Source organism: Macrobrachium rosenbergii, chromosome 4 (assembly GCF_040412425.1).
Source record: "Macrobrachium rosenbergii isolate ZJJX-2024 chromosome 4, ASM4041242v1, whole genome shotgun sequence".
Taxonomy (NCBI): Eukaryota; Metazoa; Arthropoda; class Malacostraca; order Decapoda; family Palaemonidae; genus Macrobrachium; species Macrobrachium rosenbergii.
In genome coordinates, this window is record NC_089744.1 from 77,417,407 (window position 1) to 77,439,518 (window position 22,112).

At 39.3% G+C, this 22,112-nt stretch overlaps 1 protein-coding gene across 2 annotated transcripts in view; it reads left to right on the top strand.

The window, feature by feature from the left end:
• Positions 1–16,246, top strand: part of LOC136835886 (SPRY domain-containing protein 3-like) — a 38,276-nt gene extending 22,030 nt beyond the window's left edge. The window contains exons 8-10 of one of the 2 annotated variants that reach the window (XM_067099740.1): positions 1,072–1,250; positions 11,786–12,038; positions 13,334–15,062. In XM_067099740.1, coding sequence (XP_066955841.1) covers positions 1,072–1,250; positions 11,786–12,038; positions 13,334–13,468 — 567 coding nt within the window. In that variant the 3' untranslated portion in view covers positions 13,469–15,062. Of the gene's footprint in view, positions 1–1,071; positions 1,251–11,785; positions 12,039–13,333 lie in introns of both variants that reach the window. The other variant, XM_067099731.1, reaches the window with a different exon arrangement.
• Positions 16,247–22,112: the final 5,866 nt, after the last annotated feature.

Below are 22,112 nucleotides of genomic sequence, written 5' to 3' on the forward strand. Positions count from 1 at the left end.
CTAACAACTCAGATAGATTGCTGAACAATCTGTTTGATTTCAAGGGCTTTGAGGTAAGTCTGTCTCACTGTTGAAGAAAGATGGAGATATTTTATCCAGTGTGGGAATTATTAGTCTCTGGACATAGCTAAGAGTGACCAAGGATCTGAGATGCAGATGAATGAGAAGATTTTTTATCTTTAACTCCCCTGCCTACTACAGAAGACAATGATGACAGTGAGGAATGACCTAAATTAGTCTTTTTGTTAAATCTTTTGAAGCGATGCAGTTTTTGCAACTTTTGTTGACCATACTATAGGAAGTAGCTCAAGCAATGCAGTTTTTGCAACTTTTGTTGACCATACTATAGGAAGTAGCTGTTATGATCTGCATCAGATAATTATGTCACTAAGCAGCAAAATTATGTTGCAAGCCTCTAGCAAGTCTCAAGTCAAAAGGTGGCAACTTCTTCAGCCTTTAGATTTCACCTTACATTTCTTTACTAGAGCCTCAGCCTCCTTGGTTGTCAACCATTGACTTCTATTGATTTAAGTAATACTTATGAGGAGTATTAGTTCATATATGATAATTGAAAGTTGGACCAAGGTAAAGTTAAAGAAATGGACATGTAGGTGGTGAGAGAGAGACACAAGGGACAGAAAATAAGTGAAAGATGGGAAGCAATGCAACAGACAGGATGCTGCAAAAACCTTTAAGCACCATCTTTTTGCCATGCAAGGCACACTATAAACTGCACTTTTTCCTTCTAGTACATATTTTTATGGGTTGACTCATTTCAGGGAAGAGAAGCTATCTTTTTAATTCAACATGATATAGAAATGTAGGAAAAACAAGTGTAACATGGAAAAGGAGTAGGCATTTTCACTTGGTATAAAGGAGAATTCTTTCAAGATTGGGAATAAAGTTAGTGTATTGCATTGATGTACTGTACTGTATTGTGTGCAGTAAATCTTGTGGTACGGCAATCTGGCTTTTCTTGATAGAAAATAACTTGTGTCTAGAATGTAGAATTATACCTTTTCATAACAAAAATAAATCTGGTGTTTATGTAGTATTCAACTTTAATTTCAGGAATACCCTCAAAATCGACATCCTGGATGGAATAGAGGGAGTATAGCATATCATGCAGACGATGGTAGAGTCTTCACGGGTAGTACGGTTGGTTCATTATTTGGTCCTAGATGCCATAAAGGTGATGTCATGGGATGTGGCATAATATTTCCTCGAGATTATGTATGTAATTATGATAGGTAAGTTTGTTTAAAGAGAATTTTTGAAGCATTTGTGAGGTCATGGAATTTATGAATTGGAAATACCATTACAGGCAGTGCCCGGTTATTGGCAGGGGTTCTGTTTTGATGGTGTGACGATAAGCAAAAATCGCTGATAACCGAAAATCGGGGATTTTTGGTGCTTATCGGCGCCAATAACCAGAGGTCAGCACTCTTTTAGCTATGTATCGGTGCCAGTAAATGGAAATCAACACACATCAGCGACATAAAACCGGATCTCCAATAACCGGGGACTGCCTGTATACTGTATGGTAAATGATAAATATTGTATTGCAATACACTCCCTGAACACCTGAATTAGCCTTGTTACCCACCAGCCCGAATTGTATCCCCGTAACTTTACCCATTAATTGGGTAATTAACTGTCAGCATTACCAACGCTTACAGGAATCTTGTCAAGATGTGTTACCTGAAGCACTGTTGGCAACGCTGTTGCAAGTCCCAGCTGTATGAGGCCAGGTTCCCCAATTGCTTTCTGTTCGCCTTGCTGCATGGATGTTTCCTGCTTCAGGCGAACTTTTGGTTATTAGCCTGACCCCTGTATACTGACTTTACTGATATTGGATAACAACTTGGACCGGTTTTTTTTCGCCTTTTCTCCTGGATTGTTCTGTTCCTGGCATTGGATTTTTCTCTCCTGTCTGGACTCTAGCTCGTTTTGGACTCACAATGGATAGATTGGATAAAAAGATGCCCCCCTTGGATAGCGCAACTGCTTTAACCTCGGCTACAACTACTGCGACCGACACCGCAACTGCTGGAGATGCTGCAACTCACCGATCGTGCACAGTTTGCAAATGGAGGATGAGTACCCTCAAACATGACAGACATTCAGTTTGTATAGCTTGTAGGAAGGTGCAATGTAGCTTAACTTTGAGATGTGACAAATGTAGGTCATGGTCAAAAGATCAGATGGAAGATTATGTTAAGCATGGAAAATCTCTGGCTTCGAAGAGCAAATGTAAGGAACCGGCTGTAGAAACTCAGAGTTTAGATAAGGAAGCTATAGAATCAGAGTTATTCAGGAAGTTGGAAGATAATTATCAGCTGGCATGACAGATTTATTTTCTAGTTTTATGACCAAGTATCAGAATTCAGAGAACAAAATATAGTTAATAGGGAAACAGAAACTAACCGTTCTTTTTCAGTTCCCCTGAACCAGCCCTAATGGGTGCCAGGGGTCATGGAGAACCGCAAACCTCAAAGGTAGGATCTGCTGGGCCCCCGGCATGGAGCAGGCAGTGTTAGCAGCAGATTTCCCCCTTTCTTTGGATAGTGTAAGTCCGGAGGAAAATCTAGAGATAGGATTGACACAGACGAATAGAGATAGTGAGGTAGCAAAGAGTGTAGGAGAGAAGTTGAAGGTGCAGTCTTTTTCGGGGACAGGTGTAATTAAGGCTCCGGGATCTCTGTTAGATCCAGCAGCGGTTCTTTTTCCGGCTGCAGTCTCCTTACAACAAAATGTTGCAAAATTGGTTGAGGAGGATGTAGATTTAGTAGTAAGTTTGCCAGGTTCAGGAAGGTTGGAGGATTTCCCTTCCTCTTCAAGAGTTCCTTTTCCTTCTGGGGATAAATTTTCATTGGTTGGTGATGGTTCATTTGATAGGACATTAAATGTAGCAGAATATAATGCTAATTTACTTGGTCTTTTTAAGGGTATAGGTCATTGGTCAGACAGTGTTTTAATATAGGGTATTCGCATACCCATGATCATGTAATGAAGAATTTCCCAGAATTCACAAATGATGTATTGCAAGATTATCAGGGAGGACCTGAATCTGTATATTTTCTTTCTCTAAAATCTATGGCCTCTTCTGTAACCTCAGATTTCTCCCTATACTCTACGGCTTCCAAACCTTCTTCCGCCACTCTTTCTCAACCTTCCCTCTCGAGCCACCTTTCAGGGAACATTCCAGGTGCTTTGGTAGTTCATCCGGTATCTATGCCATTAGTGGGTTTGTCTTCGATGCCATCTGCGGCGAATCCTGTACCATCGCAGGCTTCTGATCTAGTTGCTGCGGCAGTTGGCAGCGCGCCTGCCGCAGCATTTAATTCTGCGGTTCTGATAGGTTCCTCAATTCCTCCAGTACCTAAGATGTCTGGTGTTTTGTCTTCTCCTGTTTCTTCAGGTTCTGTACCTTGTAATCTTCCCTTTGAAACTCTTTCGAGTTCAGGGCCAGCTGGAACATTCTCTACCTGCCCAACATCGTCAACAGGAGCTACGGTAGTAACTCTGAGTATGGCATCTTCCTTTCTTCTTCTTTCAGTTCCTCCTTTCTCAACTTTTCCAACAGGTTCCTCTGTCCCTCCGGCTAAGGCGGTCTATGGAGGTTCGGGTTTGATTTCGGATAATCAGGGACCCTTTCCCTCTTCTTCTTTAAGTAGGGGGCCTTCTGCTCCAGATCTCCAGTCTCATGCGACCCTGCTACATTTGGGTTTGCATGGTGCGGGTGTTGCGGTCTCTTCACTCTCAGGAGTGGGCGTTGTCCGCCCAGATGTGACCGACAAAGGTGTTGTGTCATCATCTTTGGAGGGTGCGGGGTTTGCACAACCTATTTTGGTGACTCCCAAGTTGTTCAGGAATGATTCGTCAGGTGTCCATATTGCTTACCCAGGGGTGTCGTGTTCCGGATCATCAGGTTCAAGGTTTATTAGGGGCAACCTGTCTCATTTCTGGTTTTGGCTCAGTCGGACCAATTCGACAAAGACTGTTCCTGTGAAGAAGAGGATCAGATACCGGAGGCTAGTTTTCCTTCAGCCAATGAGTCTGAATACAGACGGATGTTGGACTTTATCCGCTCGCTGTATCCATAGTCCAAGGCTCCGGAGGAGCCGATACAGCATAACCAAGCGATGTTCGAGTCGCTTTCTGCAACAAAGCCGGTGGTAACACAGTCACCAAAGAATCTAGTCTGGTTTGGCAGGGTCAAGCAGGCTTTGAGAGAGGCTGACAATAGGTTGGCAGTAGTGATAGGATCGGGTAAGCAGGATTCAGCCTTGATTCCTATTCGGAAGGGCTTTTACAGGGTCACGGGTAACCCTTCTGCGGGTGTTAGGGTGCCGCTGAACGAGTCGGTAGAGGCTCTCCTATCTCAGGTTCCATCATCGAACCGTCTTGTATCTATCTAGGCCAGGGAAGCCAGTATATCAGAAGACACCTTCCGCAATCAGTTGGAGGCATTATCGCATACTATGTGGATGTTATCCGGTCTGATGGGGTTCCTCAAACAGGATGGTTATTCTCCGTCTGACCCGACACTTTTCAACAACCTCATCTTGTATCTATCTCGGCCAGAGAAGCCAGTATATCAGAAGACACCTTCCGCAATCAGTCGGAGGCGTTATCACATACTATGTGGATGTTATCCGGTCTGATGGGGTTCCTCAAACAGGATGGTTATTCTCCGTCTGACCCGACACTTTTCAACAACCTTATCACATCGGTTTCCATGGGGCTTGCATACCAGGCAAACGTTTCCACAGGATGTACTACAGGTTGACGATCACTAATCCGGCAATCAGTAGTCTGGAACAATCAGTAATCCGGCACAAATTTCGACTAGAGTAATTTCTAGTGTTTCTGCACTAATTTTCAAATTTCCCGGGTCACTGTTCTAACTCGCTCGCCGGCCGCTTCGATTTGGTGGCACAGTGTGCTGCAGCAACAAACTGGAGGTGTTTGTAAACACAGGCATGCTTTTGCTCTTCCATTTTTTACATTTTTTATTGTCTTTTGGCCTACGCTATGGTAAATCGTATAGGCTACATATACGGTAGCCTAGCCTACTTTATACTAAACTCTATTCACATATTAACAATATTATACAAACATCAACATAACGAATGTGCATCTTTTTCATGGATCTTTTAAAAAGTTATGCTTTACTACATTGTATCCAATTGCGTATATTCTCATATTGCTTTTGTATTGTAAATTGCGATCAATGTTTTGTTTTGGGAATCAATAACGCGGTGTTTATTTCACCGCATTTAACTCAGTTCAGAGAGCTTTTCATGCTTCTAGTAAGCGTAAATGAATATAGATACTTTATTTATTTGGGAAAATGATATTTTTCGTTATACAAAATGTTTTTAAGTCGAAATATAACTTAAATACGTCTCGTTGTGAAATTAATTTAGCTATTTTTTTTTAATATGTGACGTTCGCGGGAATCACGGCTGGCCGTTTTGGGGCCATGTTTGTTTTGTGTAAGAAAAAAAAATCAAGATTCCGTTCGCTATTTTCTCTTGATTTCATCATAATACGAGCTTTACGTGTTTATCTTTTATCGGCGTGAAAACAGCAGCAATTTGTATTCTTTCATGCCCAGTAGTTTTGATTAAAATACATTCTCTCCAATTTTATTTATGGTCGAGTTTCATCCATGTTGTCGGTGCACAATAATTTATAGTCATTAGCAGCTTGAATGTTGTTTTCTCAGCTTCAGCTACAACTTGCAGCTTAAAGTTACTGTAGCAGTATATTTCCTTGCCGATCTTTTCTCCAAAGCGAATAAAGGTATAGTGTAAAAAATATATCAGTCCTATTGTACAGTACTTAACGTCATTTGTAACATAACTACAGTAATTGTTTAACCGTACGATGGTTGAAATACAAGCATAACAGTTGTTATCCGGGACGATTATTAGCAAAACAACAGTTTCCCATTTGATTGTTTATGGCTGTACGCATTTACGCAGGAGTATAACGTTACTAACAATACTTTTATCATTCTCTTTTACGTTTTTTTAACTAGCAGATGGAATAAAAAAGATGGAGGAAAAGAAGTTGGTCTCTTGCTGCCTGCACTCATCGAAATCTAAAAATATTTCCTAAATATTTTCATATCGGTAGTAATTGCTAACCCCATTGTAAACTTGAAATATCGTAAGTCGAATTATCGTAACTCGAGCACTACCTGTATTTGATAATTGTCTTTTCTTTATTAACCAACTTGTACTGATTTATGGGATATTTTAATTCTAGGATGAGGTGCTTAGCTTCTGTGTTTCATGTATTCTAGCCTAATAAATGGCTAATCCGGCAAAATGGCTAATCCAGCATCCTCTAGGTCCCATTGATGCCGGATTAGTGATGGCCAACCTGTACGTTCTTAGGGAAGACGAGGAGGGGCTTCTGTCTAAACCACCTGCCTCCTCATTTTCCTGACATCCAGAAGAGGGCACTGCTGAGGGCTCCATTGCACTCGGCAGCAGTTTGTTCAGAGAAGAAGATGTGTCGGCGATGGTCAACTTTGTGACATCTACTTCTGCAATGGAGTCGCGGCAGGCAATGATTAGGGTCGCAGCACAGAGTGCCAGATCCCGAAGGGGGCTAGAATGTCTTCTCCTTCGAAGTGCTCTCGCTCTAAGTCGCTGGATTTCTGCCTCGGATCTGAAACCTTCCAATCGTAAGAAGGGTTTCTGAAAATAGGAGACATTCCCTATGCTTGCACTGGTAGGAGGTTGCCTTGCCCCATTCTGGGACATCTGGAAGGATTGGGGTGCGGAGAGTTGGGTAGTGGAGGTCTTAAGGAAGGGTTACAGAGTCCCTTTTCACTCTCGTCCTCTGCTATCCAACTCACCAGTACATCCTCCCAGCTACTCCCCTTCTTCCATCAGGGGGTTAGCTTTGGCAGCAGAGATCCAAGCCCTTTTAGAGAAGGGAGCCTTAGAGCCCACTCCCCTTTCTTCGGGGTTTTACAGCCGGATCTTCATGGCCCCCAAGGCAGGAGGATCTTGGAGACCTATTATAGACCTCTCGGGTCTCAACAAATTTGTAACCTCGACGAAGTTTCATACGGAAACTTCCCAGTCCGGAGGGAAGATTGGATGATTTCAGTGGACCTCAAGGACGCTTATCTCCAGGTTCCGATTCATCAGGAATCTCGGAAGTTCCTTCGTTTCTCGGGTCCAACTGGAACATTCCAGTTCAAAGTCCTCTGCTTCGGTCTGACCACAGCACCTCAGGTATTTATGAGGGTGATGTCTTCTGTTTCAGACATCATGCATCATCGGGCTTCCGAATGAGAAGGTACCTCGACGACTGGCTGGTTCAAGCTTCGTCAGAAGGTGAGGCTCTGCAGGCGAGGGATTTTCTTTTGAACCTATGCCAGGATTTAGGCATAAGAATCAATTTCGAAAAGAGTTCTCTATTTCCAACACAAGTCAAGATGTACCTGGGAATGATGATTCAGACCCGTCTTTTGAGGGCTTTCCCGACAGAGGAGCGGGTTCTAGCAACTTTAAGCCAGCTGGAAACTTTCATGTCAATCAAAGTGCAACCTGTGAGCTTATGGAAAAGCCTGCTGGGCCGGATGGCCTCACTATCCCTTCTAGTTCCAGGGTCTTGTCGCCGGATGCATTCTCTGCAGGTTTGTCTCAGGAATCGCTGGGACTTTTGGGAAGAGAACGTGTCAATAATCTGGGACGATTCTTGCCTGAAGGATCTTCGGTGGTGGTCAGAAGAACATCATCTGACCACCAGTGTAAGGTTGGACTCCCCCCTCCCAGAAGTACATCTGTACACAGATGCCTCAGATCAGGGTTGGGGTGCAACCCTTGAGGAATCTCAGGCCCAAGGCCTTTGGAGGGATCTGGATCGGGATGAGTCCATAAATTATAGGGAATTAAGAGCAGTCGAGGAGACTCTTGAGTTGCTTTGCAGAACAGGTAAGCAACAAGACCATAGCGTTGTTCTGCGACAATGTTACAGCAGTATCATATCTCAGAAAGGAGGGGAGAACAAGATCACAGGTGTTGAACGAGGTAGCACAGAGAGTTCTCTGTAGGTGCGAAGAACACAGTTTTGCTCATTCCCCAATTCGTGTCGGGAAAGCTCAACGTCTTGGTGGATGCTCGAGTCTGTCTCAGGAAGTTCTCGGAGGGGAGTGGACATTAGTACAAGACAAGGTGCAACTGCTGCTCAAGAAATGGCCAGCGACGGTGGATCTTTTTGCCACCAGGATGAACCATCGCCTTCCAGTTTACTTCTCCCCTGTAGCAGATCCCATGTTCTGCGGGACAGATGCAATGTTGCACCCATGGGACGACTTACAGGTCTATGCTTTTCCTCCCTTCGGGATGATATAGGAAGTGCTAGCAAAACTCAGGATCTGTAAGAACACTCAAATGACCCTGATCTGCCCATTCTGGCCTCAGAGACCTTGGTTTCCGGACCTCCTGGACCTGTTAACAGAAGTTCCAGTATTCCTCCCAGAGAGGAGAGATTCACTCAAACAGCCGCACTTCCACTACTTCCACCGGAACCTCTGCGTGCTGAAGCTAGCTGCGTGGAGACTGTCCAGTGAGCGGCCCGTCATGCGGGACTCTCTAAAGCAGTGGCTAGACAACTGTCTTTCTGCCTAAGGAATTCAATCAGAAAGTTATACCAGACCAGGTGGGCAATGTATCGTGGATGGTGCCGGAAACAAGGGCATTGTATTTCGTGCCCGACAGTTGCAAAAGTAGCGGACTTCTTACTATTTTTAAGGAGAGACAAGAGACTTTCTTACTCTACAATTGCTGGGTACAGGGCAATGCTGAGCAGTACGTTCCGTTTCCATCTTCCAGAACTCTCATCCAGCAAGATTCTCCATGATCTGTTAAGATCTTTTAAAATAGAGCGCCCAATTCTTCCGCTTCGGGCCCCCTGATGGGATTTAGTGGTCGTATTGAATTTACTAAGATCGGCAGCCTTCGAACCTTTAGAGTCTTTGCCCCTAAGACAGTTAACTGAGAAAGTTTTTTTTTAATTACACTGGCTACGGCCAAGAGGATTGGAGAAATTCGGACGGTATCCAGGACAGTCTCCTTTTCAGGGAAAGATATTTTTCTTTCTTACTTACCGTAATTCGTGGCAAAGTCCGAATTGGAAATGAATCCTTTGCCAAGGGCATTCAAAGTTGCATCCTTAGAAGACTTTGTAGGTGGCGACGTTTCCGAGATGCTATTATGCCCAGTTAGGGCTTTAAAAGTCTATCTGTCTCGGACCGGAAAACTTTTGCCTCGCCCGAGAACATTATTCGTCTCTCCAAAATGCCCTTCGCGTTCAATCTCCAAAAGCTCAATCATTTTCTTTCTTCAGGAGGTTATTCAACAAGCGTCAGAAGGCTCTTCATCAACTTTGGAACATTCAACTTCGTTTGCACGTCTGAGGGTGCATAGCATCAGAGGAATGGCGACATCTTCAGCCTTCTTTAGGAATTATTCGGTGTCGGCGATTTTAGAAGCGGCCACTTGGAAGCCAGTGTCAGTCTTTATGACCTTTTACCTCAGGGACATCCAATTTTTGTTGGAGAAGGGTTACTCGCTGGGTCCTTTCGTGGCGGCCAACACGATCTTGTAAATGCAGGATAAGGTCGGGTTGGTGGGGAAGTTAGGTATTCAAGATAGGCTAGGAATTTGGATTTCTCAGTTGATCAGGATCCATAGGAGGAGCGTTAGGCAGGACATTAGCACGATGAAACTAGGCTGAGCCAGATTGATAGGATCTTTCTCCAAACCCCCCCCTCTTCTGCACAGGTGTCGGCTGCATCATAAGGCGAAGAACCGAAGAGACTGCACATTCAACTTCTCCTCCATACATGCGAGGCTACAATAGCCACATGGGAGGTTCATCGTACCCGTCCATACATGAGAGTGCTTTGATTAGCCACATGGGAGGTTCATTGTCCCCTCCACACATGAGAGTGCTTTGATTAGCCACATGGGAGGTCGTCGTTCTCCGCTACGCATGGGAGGCTGTGATTAGCCACATGGTAGGTTGGTTTTGCTACCCTCTATCCATGAGGAGGTTTGAATACCACATGAGAGGTAGCTCGACTCAGACAGTACTGAGACTTGAGACTGACATCGAGGGTACTCTCTCTACAGGCATCCTCTCCTGCCGAGTGGATAACCAGGTGAGGATACATGCATATAGGCAGAGTACGTGAATAAATATGTTACCTGCCTTCCCGTTTGGCTGGTCGGGCTGAAATTAGATTGATCCCATCTCCATAAAATTTTGTTAATCGAGCTAATTCAGGTGTTCAGGGAGTGTATTGCAATATGAAGTTTTCATAATAAAACTAATATTGTAACTTACCTGAACACCTGAATGATTCCCACCCTCCTCCCCACTTCAATTTGATTAGTGAATTAAGCAATTGGGGAACCCGGCCTCGCGCGGCTCGGTATTGCAGCAGCGTTGCCAACGGTGCTTCAGGTAACTCATCTTGACAAAATCTCCTGTAAGTGTTGGTAATGCTGACAGTTAATTACCCAATTAGTGGGTAAAAGTTACAGGGATATAGTTCGGGATGGTGGGTAACCAGGGCTAATTCAGGTGTTCAGGTAAGTATTACAATATTAGTTTTATTATGAAAACTTCATATCATTCTGCACAGGCTCCATAACTAGGGGATATATTTTGTTCTTAACTATAATTATGCCTCCTGTGTTACATCACACAGAAGTATATTGATGTCAGAGAGCATGCAAGAAAGTTATATGAACAAGTGAACAAGTAAATTTCTATGCCAAAATCATAACATCACATTCATTTTTGTTCTTGAAGATAAATGTTTTGCCTAATTATTTAATTTGTTTTTTATATGATTATGACTGTGGAAGCATGATACCTGCAGTGTGTGTTACAGATAAAATTAAAAGTTAAGTATAAGAAGTTCATGAGAGAATGCTAGCTAAGTTAATGGAGTAACAGGTTATTGTTGATTTGAAGTTTTAAGTTTTGTTGATTTGAAGTTTTAAGTTTTGAGAATCGTGGGTGAAATATTATCAGACTACATTATATTGTACAAGGTTAGCTTATTTATGTTAAGACAGTTGAATTTAGGTCCTAAATTGATCCTTCCATTAGGAAAAACACACATTATGCCAGTTGTCAAGTATGATTTATATATATGAAATGGAAATAGTTTAGAGTTTTAGTTTGGATGGAGGATTAATATTGTTATTATAAACAATTTTAACAAGATGGCTGAGCCTGATCTGTCAACTCTCGTAAAAAGAATGAAAGGAATATGCAGTTTTAAGAAGCTGGACAGCTTGGTAAAGAGACAAAAGGGAATATGGTACATATTAAGTAAAAGGCTGAAAGTTGGGTAGCAGGGTTCGAAGAATTGATGCAAAAAAACTTTGTTGTAATACCAGCTGATGCAAGGAACCCTGTAAGTGATAGTCTCCTAAAGAAAGGGGGAAAATGAAAGACTGAAAAGGTGGATAAACAAAAAGGACTTTTACAATTTTGTATGAAGCATGTTCCTTTCTCGGTTGTTTCAGCTCATTTGGAAAAAAAGATGGGTTAAGGAGTATACCATAAATTAGATTACATTCTTCAGATTGGAAGTGTTCCTTGCTTGATATTTTTTGTGGTTATACAGTAAGTATTTGCAAATGATTAGTGATGGCTAGTAATTTACATACATTAGCAGGTTTGCAATAGGAAATGGAATTTGGTGTTTGTAAATTATCTGCATTTTCCTTTACAGTGAAGGTGGTAGTATGGAGGAGGAAAGCCCCGAAGCTTTAGAATGTGATGACTTATTAGAACATTTACTTCACTACCCTCAACCAGCGTTACCACCAGTTCTTTCACCTCACTACCCACATCGGCATAGACATAGACGTCACAATTTCATCCTCAACACAGACTCTGAAGATGATGACGAAGAGGAAGAGGAGGAGGAGGAGGAGGACTCCTTACAACCATCATGCCGTCATCCTGTTGGTGGAAAAGTTCAGGTTTGATTTCTGTCATTGAGTAATGTTTTAGTATTTTGCAATATTCTGCTTGTGCACTTTTGTCTTTATTCATATGCAGCATTTATCATTCCCTAGATGACTGTAGCAAATTCCCTGACTCCTTTGCCAATACTGATGAGAGCTTATGAGGACAGAGGTTTCTCAAAGACTTAATAGTCCATTTAGGGAGACCCTTTAATTTTCCATCCATTATATGGTGTAAAATGGGTCCTGTAGAGTATGTTTATTAATACCTTTAAGTTCTTGAATGAGAGAGAGAGAGAGAGAGAGAATAAATGGAGATGCCACCTACAGGCAGAGAAGATTATCTGTCAGTTGTGCAAAACTTTTAAAAAAACAGTCATTGTAGGTAAAGATGTTGAAAATAAGTTTTTCAGTGTTCAGAATAACAGGATTTTCAATGTTCAAAATAACAGCTTTTCAAATCAACAGTTGTTTAAAGTAAAGCAAAATATAATAATTACTTTAAATATGGATAACAAGTTAAAGGAAATAAGTTACGTTTTCGTGTATCAAAAAAATTTTGTTCATAGGAAACCCATGAATCATGAATAGCCTAAATTTTTGGTCTCAGTGTTCTGAGCTAAGCAAATTTTGAAATCTTCGACCACGGAAGTGCACTTTAACAGAAGTTAGTTGTCCCCCAGCTGTGCTTCCAGTGGTATGTGAGTGTCAGTAAGCAGCAATCATGCTCTCCCACTGGACCCCTTTTTTGTCAGTCATACTCTGATTCATTTGGGGTATCAGAAAATTCAAGGCTCACAAAAAGAAAAGACCACTGCTCTTGACCCACTAGCCCAGACAGGGAAGGATGAGTTACTCCTCTGAGTATCCCTCACATCCTTCTTCAAGGCCGCTGCCTGCTGTCTTGTTGCCCATGTCTTTTCATACTAACACTGCTGGTGTGTGTCTGCCATCCCTGCCATCTGTGGTCTCACCCTTGTACATAACTACTGCTGCCTAGGGAACTTACAGTTGATGAGGTTGTGATGCAACAAACTCTATTGTTATTGCAAAAGTTATTCTTACATACCCAGTAACCAAAGAGAGAAGTGGGCATTGTGCCATATGCAAAACAGAGCATGCGAGGTCAAGGCTTCTCAATCTTGGCCAACTCAAGTTGGTGTGACTTGGAATTTTACATCCTTAAAAATAAGAAAACAAAATTAATGGGATTGTATGAAAAAAATTTTGGGTAATGAAAACATAGGCATAGTGATTCTTTTAATATCCTGACTCCATGATCTTTCATGCATGATGTATGACATTTTCAGGTTTTTTTCACCCGAAATGGTCAAATGATTGGACGTCGAGAAGTTGCACTACCCCGAGGTGGTTTCTTCCCTAGCATCAGTATGGGTAGCTTGGATGAAAGGGTGAGAGTAGATCTGAGACCTCTTTCTGGTTAGAAAGTTTTTGGTATGTTATCATTTATGAAGTGTTCAGTAAGTCACTGTGTGGTGACTCACGATATAGGGCTTGTGAAGTTTTTATTCACGCAGTCGCACGAAGATGAGGTCTTCATGATCATGAAGGAGTGATATGAAGTAGAGGTATTTATATATATTTATGAACAGTGTTTTTCCATAGTTATTTTGTGTACCTTATATGTTGAATTTTATGTGATAGATGTTATAGCAGTGGCTGAAGAGCTTTTTATATTGAATATTATACAATAATTTATTTATTTTTCTGTATACGTACATAGTACAGTAGTACTTAGTTTAGCAATATTGAAAGGCGCAATATTAATTGCTGGATGTTACTGTTCTGAAATTAATGGTTATCTAATCATTTCATGAAGTTACCTTTGTTTTATGAAATGTAAACAGACTCATTATTGGGTCTGAGGGAATATCCTTTGTTGTTCCCCTTTCTTGTAGTGATTTCATTTACCAATGAAATAGGAAAAGGCCATAAATTTTTGTTTTTGGTTTGTAAATTCTTGAAGTAAATTCAGGGACTTTAGTGGTGACATTAAGATGTCATCCTGGCCTTCACCTTGGTACTCCATCCCAACATGCCTCATTGTTCCACCCATCTTAGAAAGGTTTTCTTCTTTTTCTTCAGTCTTCTGGAGCCATTTTTTTAGTGTCTTTCATTTACTTCTTTCAGATCACCTAATAGATTATTAGGGAATGTACATTTGTTATATGGGCAAAAGTTAAGCAATGCTTACTTGTACTTGTTTTCATTTTATTGATATTGTGAGTTTTTTTATGTGGAGGATTTATCTCTTTAAAAAATACAGTTGTTTAGTTCTTTTTACTTGTGATTACTTTCTAAATTTTAATAAGCATTACCCTGATTTTTTTCCCATATAGTGTAGATACTGAGGAATTTAGCTGGTATATTTGTATGAAGTACAAACCATTGCTCCAGTTAATCTTATCATTTTTGTACTTGAAGGAAGGGACCTACTAAGAGTTTTTTTATGTTCACCCTCCCCTTCAAGTGGATCATCATCCCACCTCATAACCTTTTTTTCCTTTGGATTATCAGGCTACTGGAGACAAATGCCATTGTCACATGGTCTGGAAACACTTTTGCTTACTTTTTGCAATCTCTAGGTTTTCTCTCGTATTACCATCGGTTTGGGTACCTACCACTCATAAAACTAAGGTTGGTTCCACATACAGTGCTCCAGGTCCACCTCAACAAACCTGAGATCTCTCATGTTCCTGGAAGGGAAGCTGATACACATCCCCCATGTAGACCTGAAGGTAGCCTTCAGGGTTGATTTGCTTTCTGTAATCATGATGATTTTGAGTGAGAACTCAATAAAAGTTATCTTGAACTTCGCAACTTTAGTAGTGTCTGAAGAATCCTAATGTTGGAATGCTACACTTTTGGAGACATCTTCAGAAACATTTTTTCATTCCTTCCCATCTTTAAGCCAGGGAGCCACATCTTGATGGACGTTTAGCAGGATCCATGAAGTGGTGACCTCCAAGGGATCCATAGCTATACCCAACAGTTCATGTTGACCTGTTTGAGACATTTCTGATTGAGAGGTTTCCCAACTATTTTTCCCATTCCTTTCAGGTGGTCTGGAATACATTGGCTTTCCCTTGTAGCACTCAACAAGAAGTGTTCCTTACCAAGTGGTACAGTCTCTTATTTATGTCCTTATAGACTTCCTGAGAACTCCTGATTTGACATTTTCTTGTCCATTAATCTCTCATCATTGTATTTGCCTCAAAATTTAGAGATCTACTTTATATATGAAGGTTTTTCCTTGAAGACTGAACAACCTCCTCTCAACCTGAAATCCTTCCACTCTAAAATGGTACCAGGTCAATTGGCTTGGGATTTTGTAGGGTTATCTGAGGAATGGCTTTCTTTTCTGTGCCACTCTTCCAAAAGATGATTATTATTTTAAGGTCTCGTAATCTAACCACAGAGTCAAATTTCTAGGGTATCATAAGTATTGCAAGGTTTTGATCTTGAATGAGGTGCTTTGTAGGATAGAAAATATTTATTTAAAGAAACTGGACAGTCAGGTAAAAAGAGCTGAGGAAATTCATGAATAGGCCTTTAGTGCCTAGTGCAGTTTGCAACTCAGTGGATTTTTTTTTTTTTTTTTTTTGATAGGTAAATCTCCTGCAGGGGTGTTTGTGGGAGGTACAAGAGATTAAGTTTGGTGAGAGAGAGGAGGGCTAATAGGAAAGGGAGAGTTGGTAGGGAAAAAATGTAGCATACGTCATAAAGTCCTTAATTCATGGATGAACGTACCAGATAAGGAAGCACTAAATCAGAGTCTTCTTCCATACAGTTGAGCATTGCATTCTTAAATGAATCAGTAGATCAATCAATCAGTCATGAAATGTAGGCTATAAAATCAAGCACTGGGGTACTTTTAGACAACAAGACAAGGAGACTGAGAAAATAAATGGAATGAAGTGTAAGGATGTAAATATGAAACTGGAAGAAAACCCCACAATTGCATTAAGAAGTAATAGTGAGAGAGATTTGAAAGCTGGATGGAAGAGAGAAGGGGGAATGGATGTAAAGTAAAAGGCTGAAGAGTGGATGCAGCTAGGAGCAGAAGGGATTCTTCAAATACACAAAATTACTTTTCCTCATGAAGGTTTTATTAGTCCCCTATTATTATTATTATCATCATCAACATCTCAAGATGTGTGGTGAAAATTGAAGCAAAACAGTTAAATAAGACAGACAGGTAGACTGGTGAGGACCAAAGGAAACATAAAAAGTAAAGTGCAGAAAGCAATACAGTCTGGGATCAATATTTGCAGCAGATGTAGCCCACAAAATTGAATCTTTATGCTTTTTGTGTAGTTTTCTCATATATATCTGCATAATTTAGTGCTTTAGTTTTATTGGATGTAAATTTTGAATTGGTTTTTGAAAAAGCAGTGTAGTCATGGATATTTAATATTTACAATGTATTTCGTGTTCTTGTTTAAGAAATATGAGACACATAGGCTCAAACATACTCTTGAATATTTCTATTTTCCTTGTCATCTATTTTTCCTTTTGTTATAGCAAAGTACATGTAAGCAGTGCTAACAATTGTATCTCGTTTCATTGAAGATATATATATGTAGTTGATGTAGTTTCACTCTTGCCTGTTTATGCTTCTTGTTAAACCAGTTTTCCCCTTCACCTTTCTGCAATATTACTCCTTTGGTATCTTGCAGGTTTTTTTGTTTTTGAGGAGAAAAAAGAAAGTATATTTTGTTTTGTTTTTACTGTTGTATACTCCTCTGAAAGCACTTATGTACCATTGACAATATTTTCTTGAGCAACCATTAATCTTAAAACACATGTGTCTTCCTTGATTCTTTAAGCAGGTTAGTTTTGCTTTTTTTTTTTTTTTTTTACTGTCAGAATACCTTCTTCATACAATGTTGCCATTGTTCTTTTCCTGTAGCACTTTACTGTCTAAAAGTAATTTTATTCAAGCATAGAGTAGTAACCTCTTGGGGACATGGGACTATGAGGTATGGGTTTTATTCTGAGTATTGCTAGAATTATAAATGAAATGTTTATCCTGAGTTAACAACTTGAAACAGGCATCCCACTTGAACAAGGACATGATTTAGATGTTATTTGACTAAATGATTAGGAAATGAATAAAAGTCTGGTAAGGTAATATCGTAGATTGACTGGTCATTGTAGAATAAGAGGAAATTGCAGATGCAAGGTGCTTCATAAGCCACCTAATTATTGATCTTCAAATTTAAGCCCTTGATCTTTTCACTTCAGTAGTTTTCTGAACTTTATGATGTCCTGTTAGTTGATGTGTAGTTAGTGAATGTTGATAGCCTGCAAGTCAAAATGCAAATTTATAATGCAGAAAAAGTTGCACTTGGGAAAATACTTAAAGTTTCAAGTTGCACTTGCATTTGTTATTTGCATATATATACAGTATATATATATATATATATCTGCCAGAAGATGGTTTGTATTACAACAACTATATTTGTTGCATGATTAGAAAACTACACAAAATTGACAGTTCTGAAAATCATGATATCGACTGGACATGCTTTTTGACTTTTACATTATAGGTTGGTGCCAATAGTAAGCATTTGTTCTGAATTTCCATCAAGTGTATGAGCATCTGGTATCTGGCTATTTTGTTTCTCTCAAATGAAGATTAAAAATTAAAATTACTTCCCAACAAAAGGAAAAATAAACATCAAATAAATATACAGTAGTACAGTATAACAAAGTGAATCATAATGCAACAAATAATACATATTCTGTCACTTTTGACATCCCAGTGAGGTGCGTGAGCAGTCTGGATGATGTGAGAATCATATACAGGCAGTAATTTTGAAACTGATTAAGATTTAAGAGTATTGAATTAACAGGTAATCTGCTTATTAATACTGTACTACAAATTTAGACTTTCTTTCCCACATTGCTGTGAGGTTGTATGCTGTTTTTCAGCAGCAAAAGTTTGTAGACGACTTAATTTCACTGTACTATATAACAGTATGATACACCATTGCAGTTGGTACTGAGCATAACAGAGGATAAAAGCCTCTGGAAAACCTTTGTTTGACCATACAGTGAAGTTTGGTGACACATTGAATGAGAAGAGTACAATATTGTACATTACTACACTAAAAGATGAGGTAAAATAGGGCCATTCTTACTGCTGTAGAGCTTTTGCTCCACCATTATGCATTCCCGTTAGACAAGTCTGGGTAACTCAGAATATCTGTGCTTTAATTAGGCATACTTAATCACAAGAATGTTTCCAGTTAAATTACCAGTGTCCATTTGAGAAGCATAACCTGCATATACTGCTCAGCATATATGCATACACCTTGCATATTGTAATTCACAATTAAAGAGAAACTTCCGGATGCCAAGTAGTTGTGATCCTCAAGGTTTACTTTCAAGACTGAAATCTACTATTTCAAAACATTTCATGTATGGCCAGAAAATTTATTTGAAGCAAGCTGCTTTCAAGCTTCCTTCCTATATCAGTTGCAGAACTCTAAGATAAAAATTATGTTGTTCATAGGCTTTATTTTTAAAACAGGGGAAAACATTGCCACATAGGTTTGGCCTTGCAAAAGGATATGTGATTGAAATAACCCACTAGTTCCTATTCCTCACTGCCCTAATAACCAGGCAGAGAGCATTATGGGTTGCTTAGCTCATTTTGTTGTGTGATGCTAGGCTGGGAGAGAGTGTAGTTTAAGAAGGGTGAGTGTTGTGGCAGTCTTTGTAGTTTCTTTTATGTATTTGGCATATTTTGCCACCCATGTTTTTTCCTATTTATAATAGAATCACTATATTCAAGCGGAACAGTTTCAGGTTGAATAACTGATGTGGTCAAATCCACCTGAAGATCACAATTAAAGATTTTGTTGAGTCACATCCCACATTTTATTATTTCACAGAGTTCAGTGGATGTACTTTTGTTTCAAGTGTATGTTGGCAAAATCGTTCACAAAATGATTTACATGCCATATATTGCCTCATGCTCCAAGGTGCCGCCCCCCACCCCTTTTCAGCAGGGAAACAATGTTCAAAAGTTAATTGAGAAACTTTTAGCATATTAGTATACAGAGGATTCGCAACATAAATGTTTAAATTACCCATTAGACATGGCTTTCTTTAGAATAGGAGCTCTGAGATTACTCTGACCACATTTTCGTCCCAGTACATCCCTTTGTTACACTGGGAAACATTGTGATAAGAATTGATATCTCGGAATTGTGAGCAGATAGTTGATGTATCATTAGTTATTGGTTGAATTGTTTTGAAAATCTTTTAAAAGTCATTTTGATTTGCATTTTACGATGTAAAATGAAGAAAATACCTTTCAAAATCATTATTAATGTCTGATGTTTCCTCGTTGAATTAACAGAACTGCCAATATTTTTTACGGCACAAAGAATTATGACTATGTTAATACTTGACAATACTCTATAGTATCTATTAAATGGACTGTATTACCCAAATGGGTTTGTAAGTGTGTGTAAGACAGTTCTTGCATGCTAATGAAAAAGTAAATACAGTATATCAATTGATGTATCCTTATTGTTCATAAATACTTTTTAAGCAGCCACTCTTAAATTAATTTCCGTGGTTGGGTTGATATAAATTTCCTTTCTAGCCTAAAAAGAAGTAAGAAAGTGTTTCATGTAAAGTGAGTTGCACATGAGTGTGAACATGGATTTTAGCTTTACCAGGTGAGAATTGTTGTTCCTTAAAAAGTATCAGAATACATATAAGTTAAGATGTCTTATGTTTATACCTTGTTTCATGTTTCAAATGATCTGTGATTCAGCTTTAATGTAGATGACAGTAAATGGAAAATGTGACCCATTAGATATATCCCATATATTTTGGTGGTTGTTATATAATGTGGACAATTATGCTGTGCATAGTAGTAGATGTGTAACAATATTTTATATAAATTAAGTAATTTGGAAAATTGTACTAGAGTATACTCAACACATAAAGTTCTAGTTCTGAATCATGTAGACACTAAGAGGATTTCGTTAGCGAGATCTAGAAAATGATAGTGCATTACCTTAAACAGTACTCATCATCTATCCTGGGATTTTTGTATAATGTTCCTTAGAATCTTATGTGATTGTTTTCAAGTGTTTTTGTTTCATGTTTCGTTTTAACTTGACACTACTTAGATACAGTGTTGCTGTTGACCATGGGAAATTATTACTACAGTTTTATTTAGAGCAGCTGGCAGCAGGGCACACTCCAGATGATTTCTGAATGTCATGAGTATATAAATTTCATTTCATTAATTGTCAAAGTACATGACATATTGTTATTGTTAACTTTCGTTGCTCCTCTCCCTGTGTTGTTTTGTAATGAAAATTATTGCTCCTCTCCCTATATTGTTTTGTAATGAAAATTATCTGTGAAAAGAATCACTTGTCTCAGTTTTCTATATAAAAGAAATGGAAATGTCTTGCAATAACATGTTTGCTGCAAAAGATATTCGTGGAATATATGCCAGATTGTTACTCCATTTATTTCTCCTGCATCTTCATATGTTCTCAGATGTTACATCTGTAGTTCTGCCTTCAAATACTTTGTCATGTGAAACATTTTGTAATGAAATTACACTATAATTATCAAGAGGACTTAAGGTTGTGAAATACTCATGCTATGTGAACGTAGATTTCAAGTTTTTGAATTGTAAATTTGTCTAACAGAGAACGCCAAGACTATGTCTTTAAGATTCAGTGAGAATCTCTTTTGTTTTCCAGATGCTTCTGAAGTTTGTAAAAGAAATGGGTATAGTTGATATTTTGATATTGATATACTCTTTCTGCAGTTTTTTTAAAAGTAACCCACTTGCTGTTGGAGTTGAATCGAGAGTATTTAAAGTTCTTAGTACTATAGACATTATTCTTTGCCAATTTTGGTATTTTGCATAAGTTCTATGGGAAAGGCTTCACAAAGTAATATGTATAGCTTAACTGTATGTTATAAAAGATAATGCAGATAGGTTGCCTAAAGAGACTTGAGAGTAGTCATGAAACCAGGCATCTACTGTACACTTGGAAAATGCACTGGAGACTGGGAATTGGTTTGTTTTGTATTACAAAAAGGAACCATTGTTATTTGACTGACAGTGTTAAGAGGATACAAATTTCCTTCATTGTGTCTCATATTTTTTTAAGCTGTTAATCAAAACAAACAAAGCACAGTTGCTACAGGTATTTGGGGCAGAATTGATTGCTGCAACTTATACTACTTTTTGAAGCTTGTAGCAGGTCTTCAGATAGAAAGGAAAGTGAAGTGTAAAGTAAAATTTTATGAATTATTGCTTGTAGGATGTAAAGTGATATGTGGTAAAGAAGGACATATCATCTTTCTGGGATCATCCATGGAAAGAGCTGGCATGAACTAATAGGATGTGTTTACCTAATCTTGTGTACAGACAAGCCTTTTTAATGTTGCTTAACCGAGATGAGGTAGATTTTCTGTGAAAAATGTAAAATTATTCTTTAAATTGCTTGTGCCAGCCTTTTAGTCCCACTTATTTCCGGTTAACATGTAATATTTGTGGATGAAACTGCATTTATACTGGTAACCTTACCCTTACATCCTGCTTCTCTTATTACTTCTGTGTCTCAGCCATTCTTTTGGTAAATCATGAGATCGATGTAGATGATAGTGCTTTCATATAGCTGAATGTTATGGCTTATGCTGGGCTTTCCATTAACTTCAGGAATGCTTGCAGTGCATTTGTGTACATTCAGCCACGTGGCTGATAATGAGATAAGGACTTTGGCCTTACTGGCACTCCTTTTTCTCCTAAGACTTAATTACGGAACTCCAAAGTGGTGTGCAAATCCACGACAGATTTATCACAGTAATTGACATTATCATTACACATCAGTGACACTAAGAAAAGATTGCATCAAAGCTTTTCCATAAACTTTTCCAGTAGGGTTTCCTGCCAAGCAACCAAGTTTGCAACACATGCCTTATATTATGCAATTCATACTGGTGGCTAAATTTCCTCTTGGTTTAGAATTTACTTCTGTATCTTCTAGTGGAAAGCATTTCCTGTTAGATACCTTG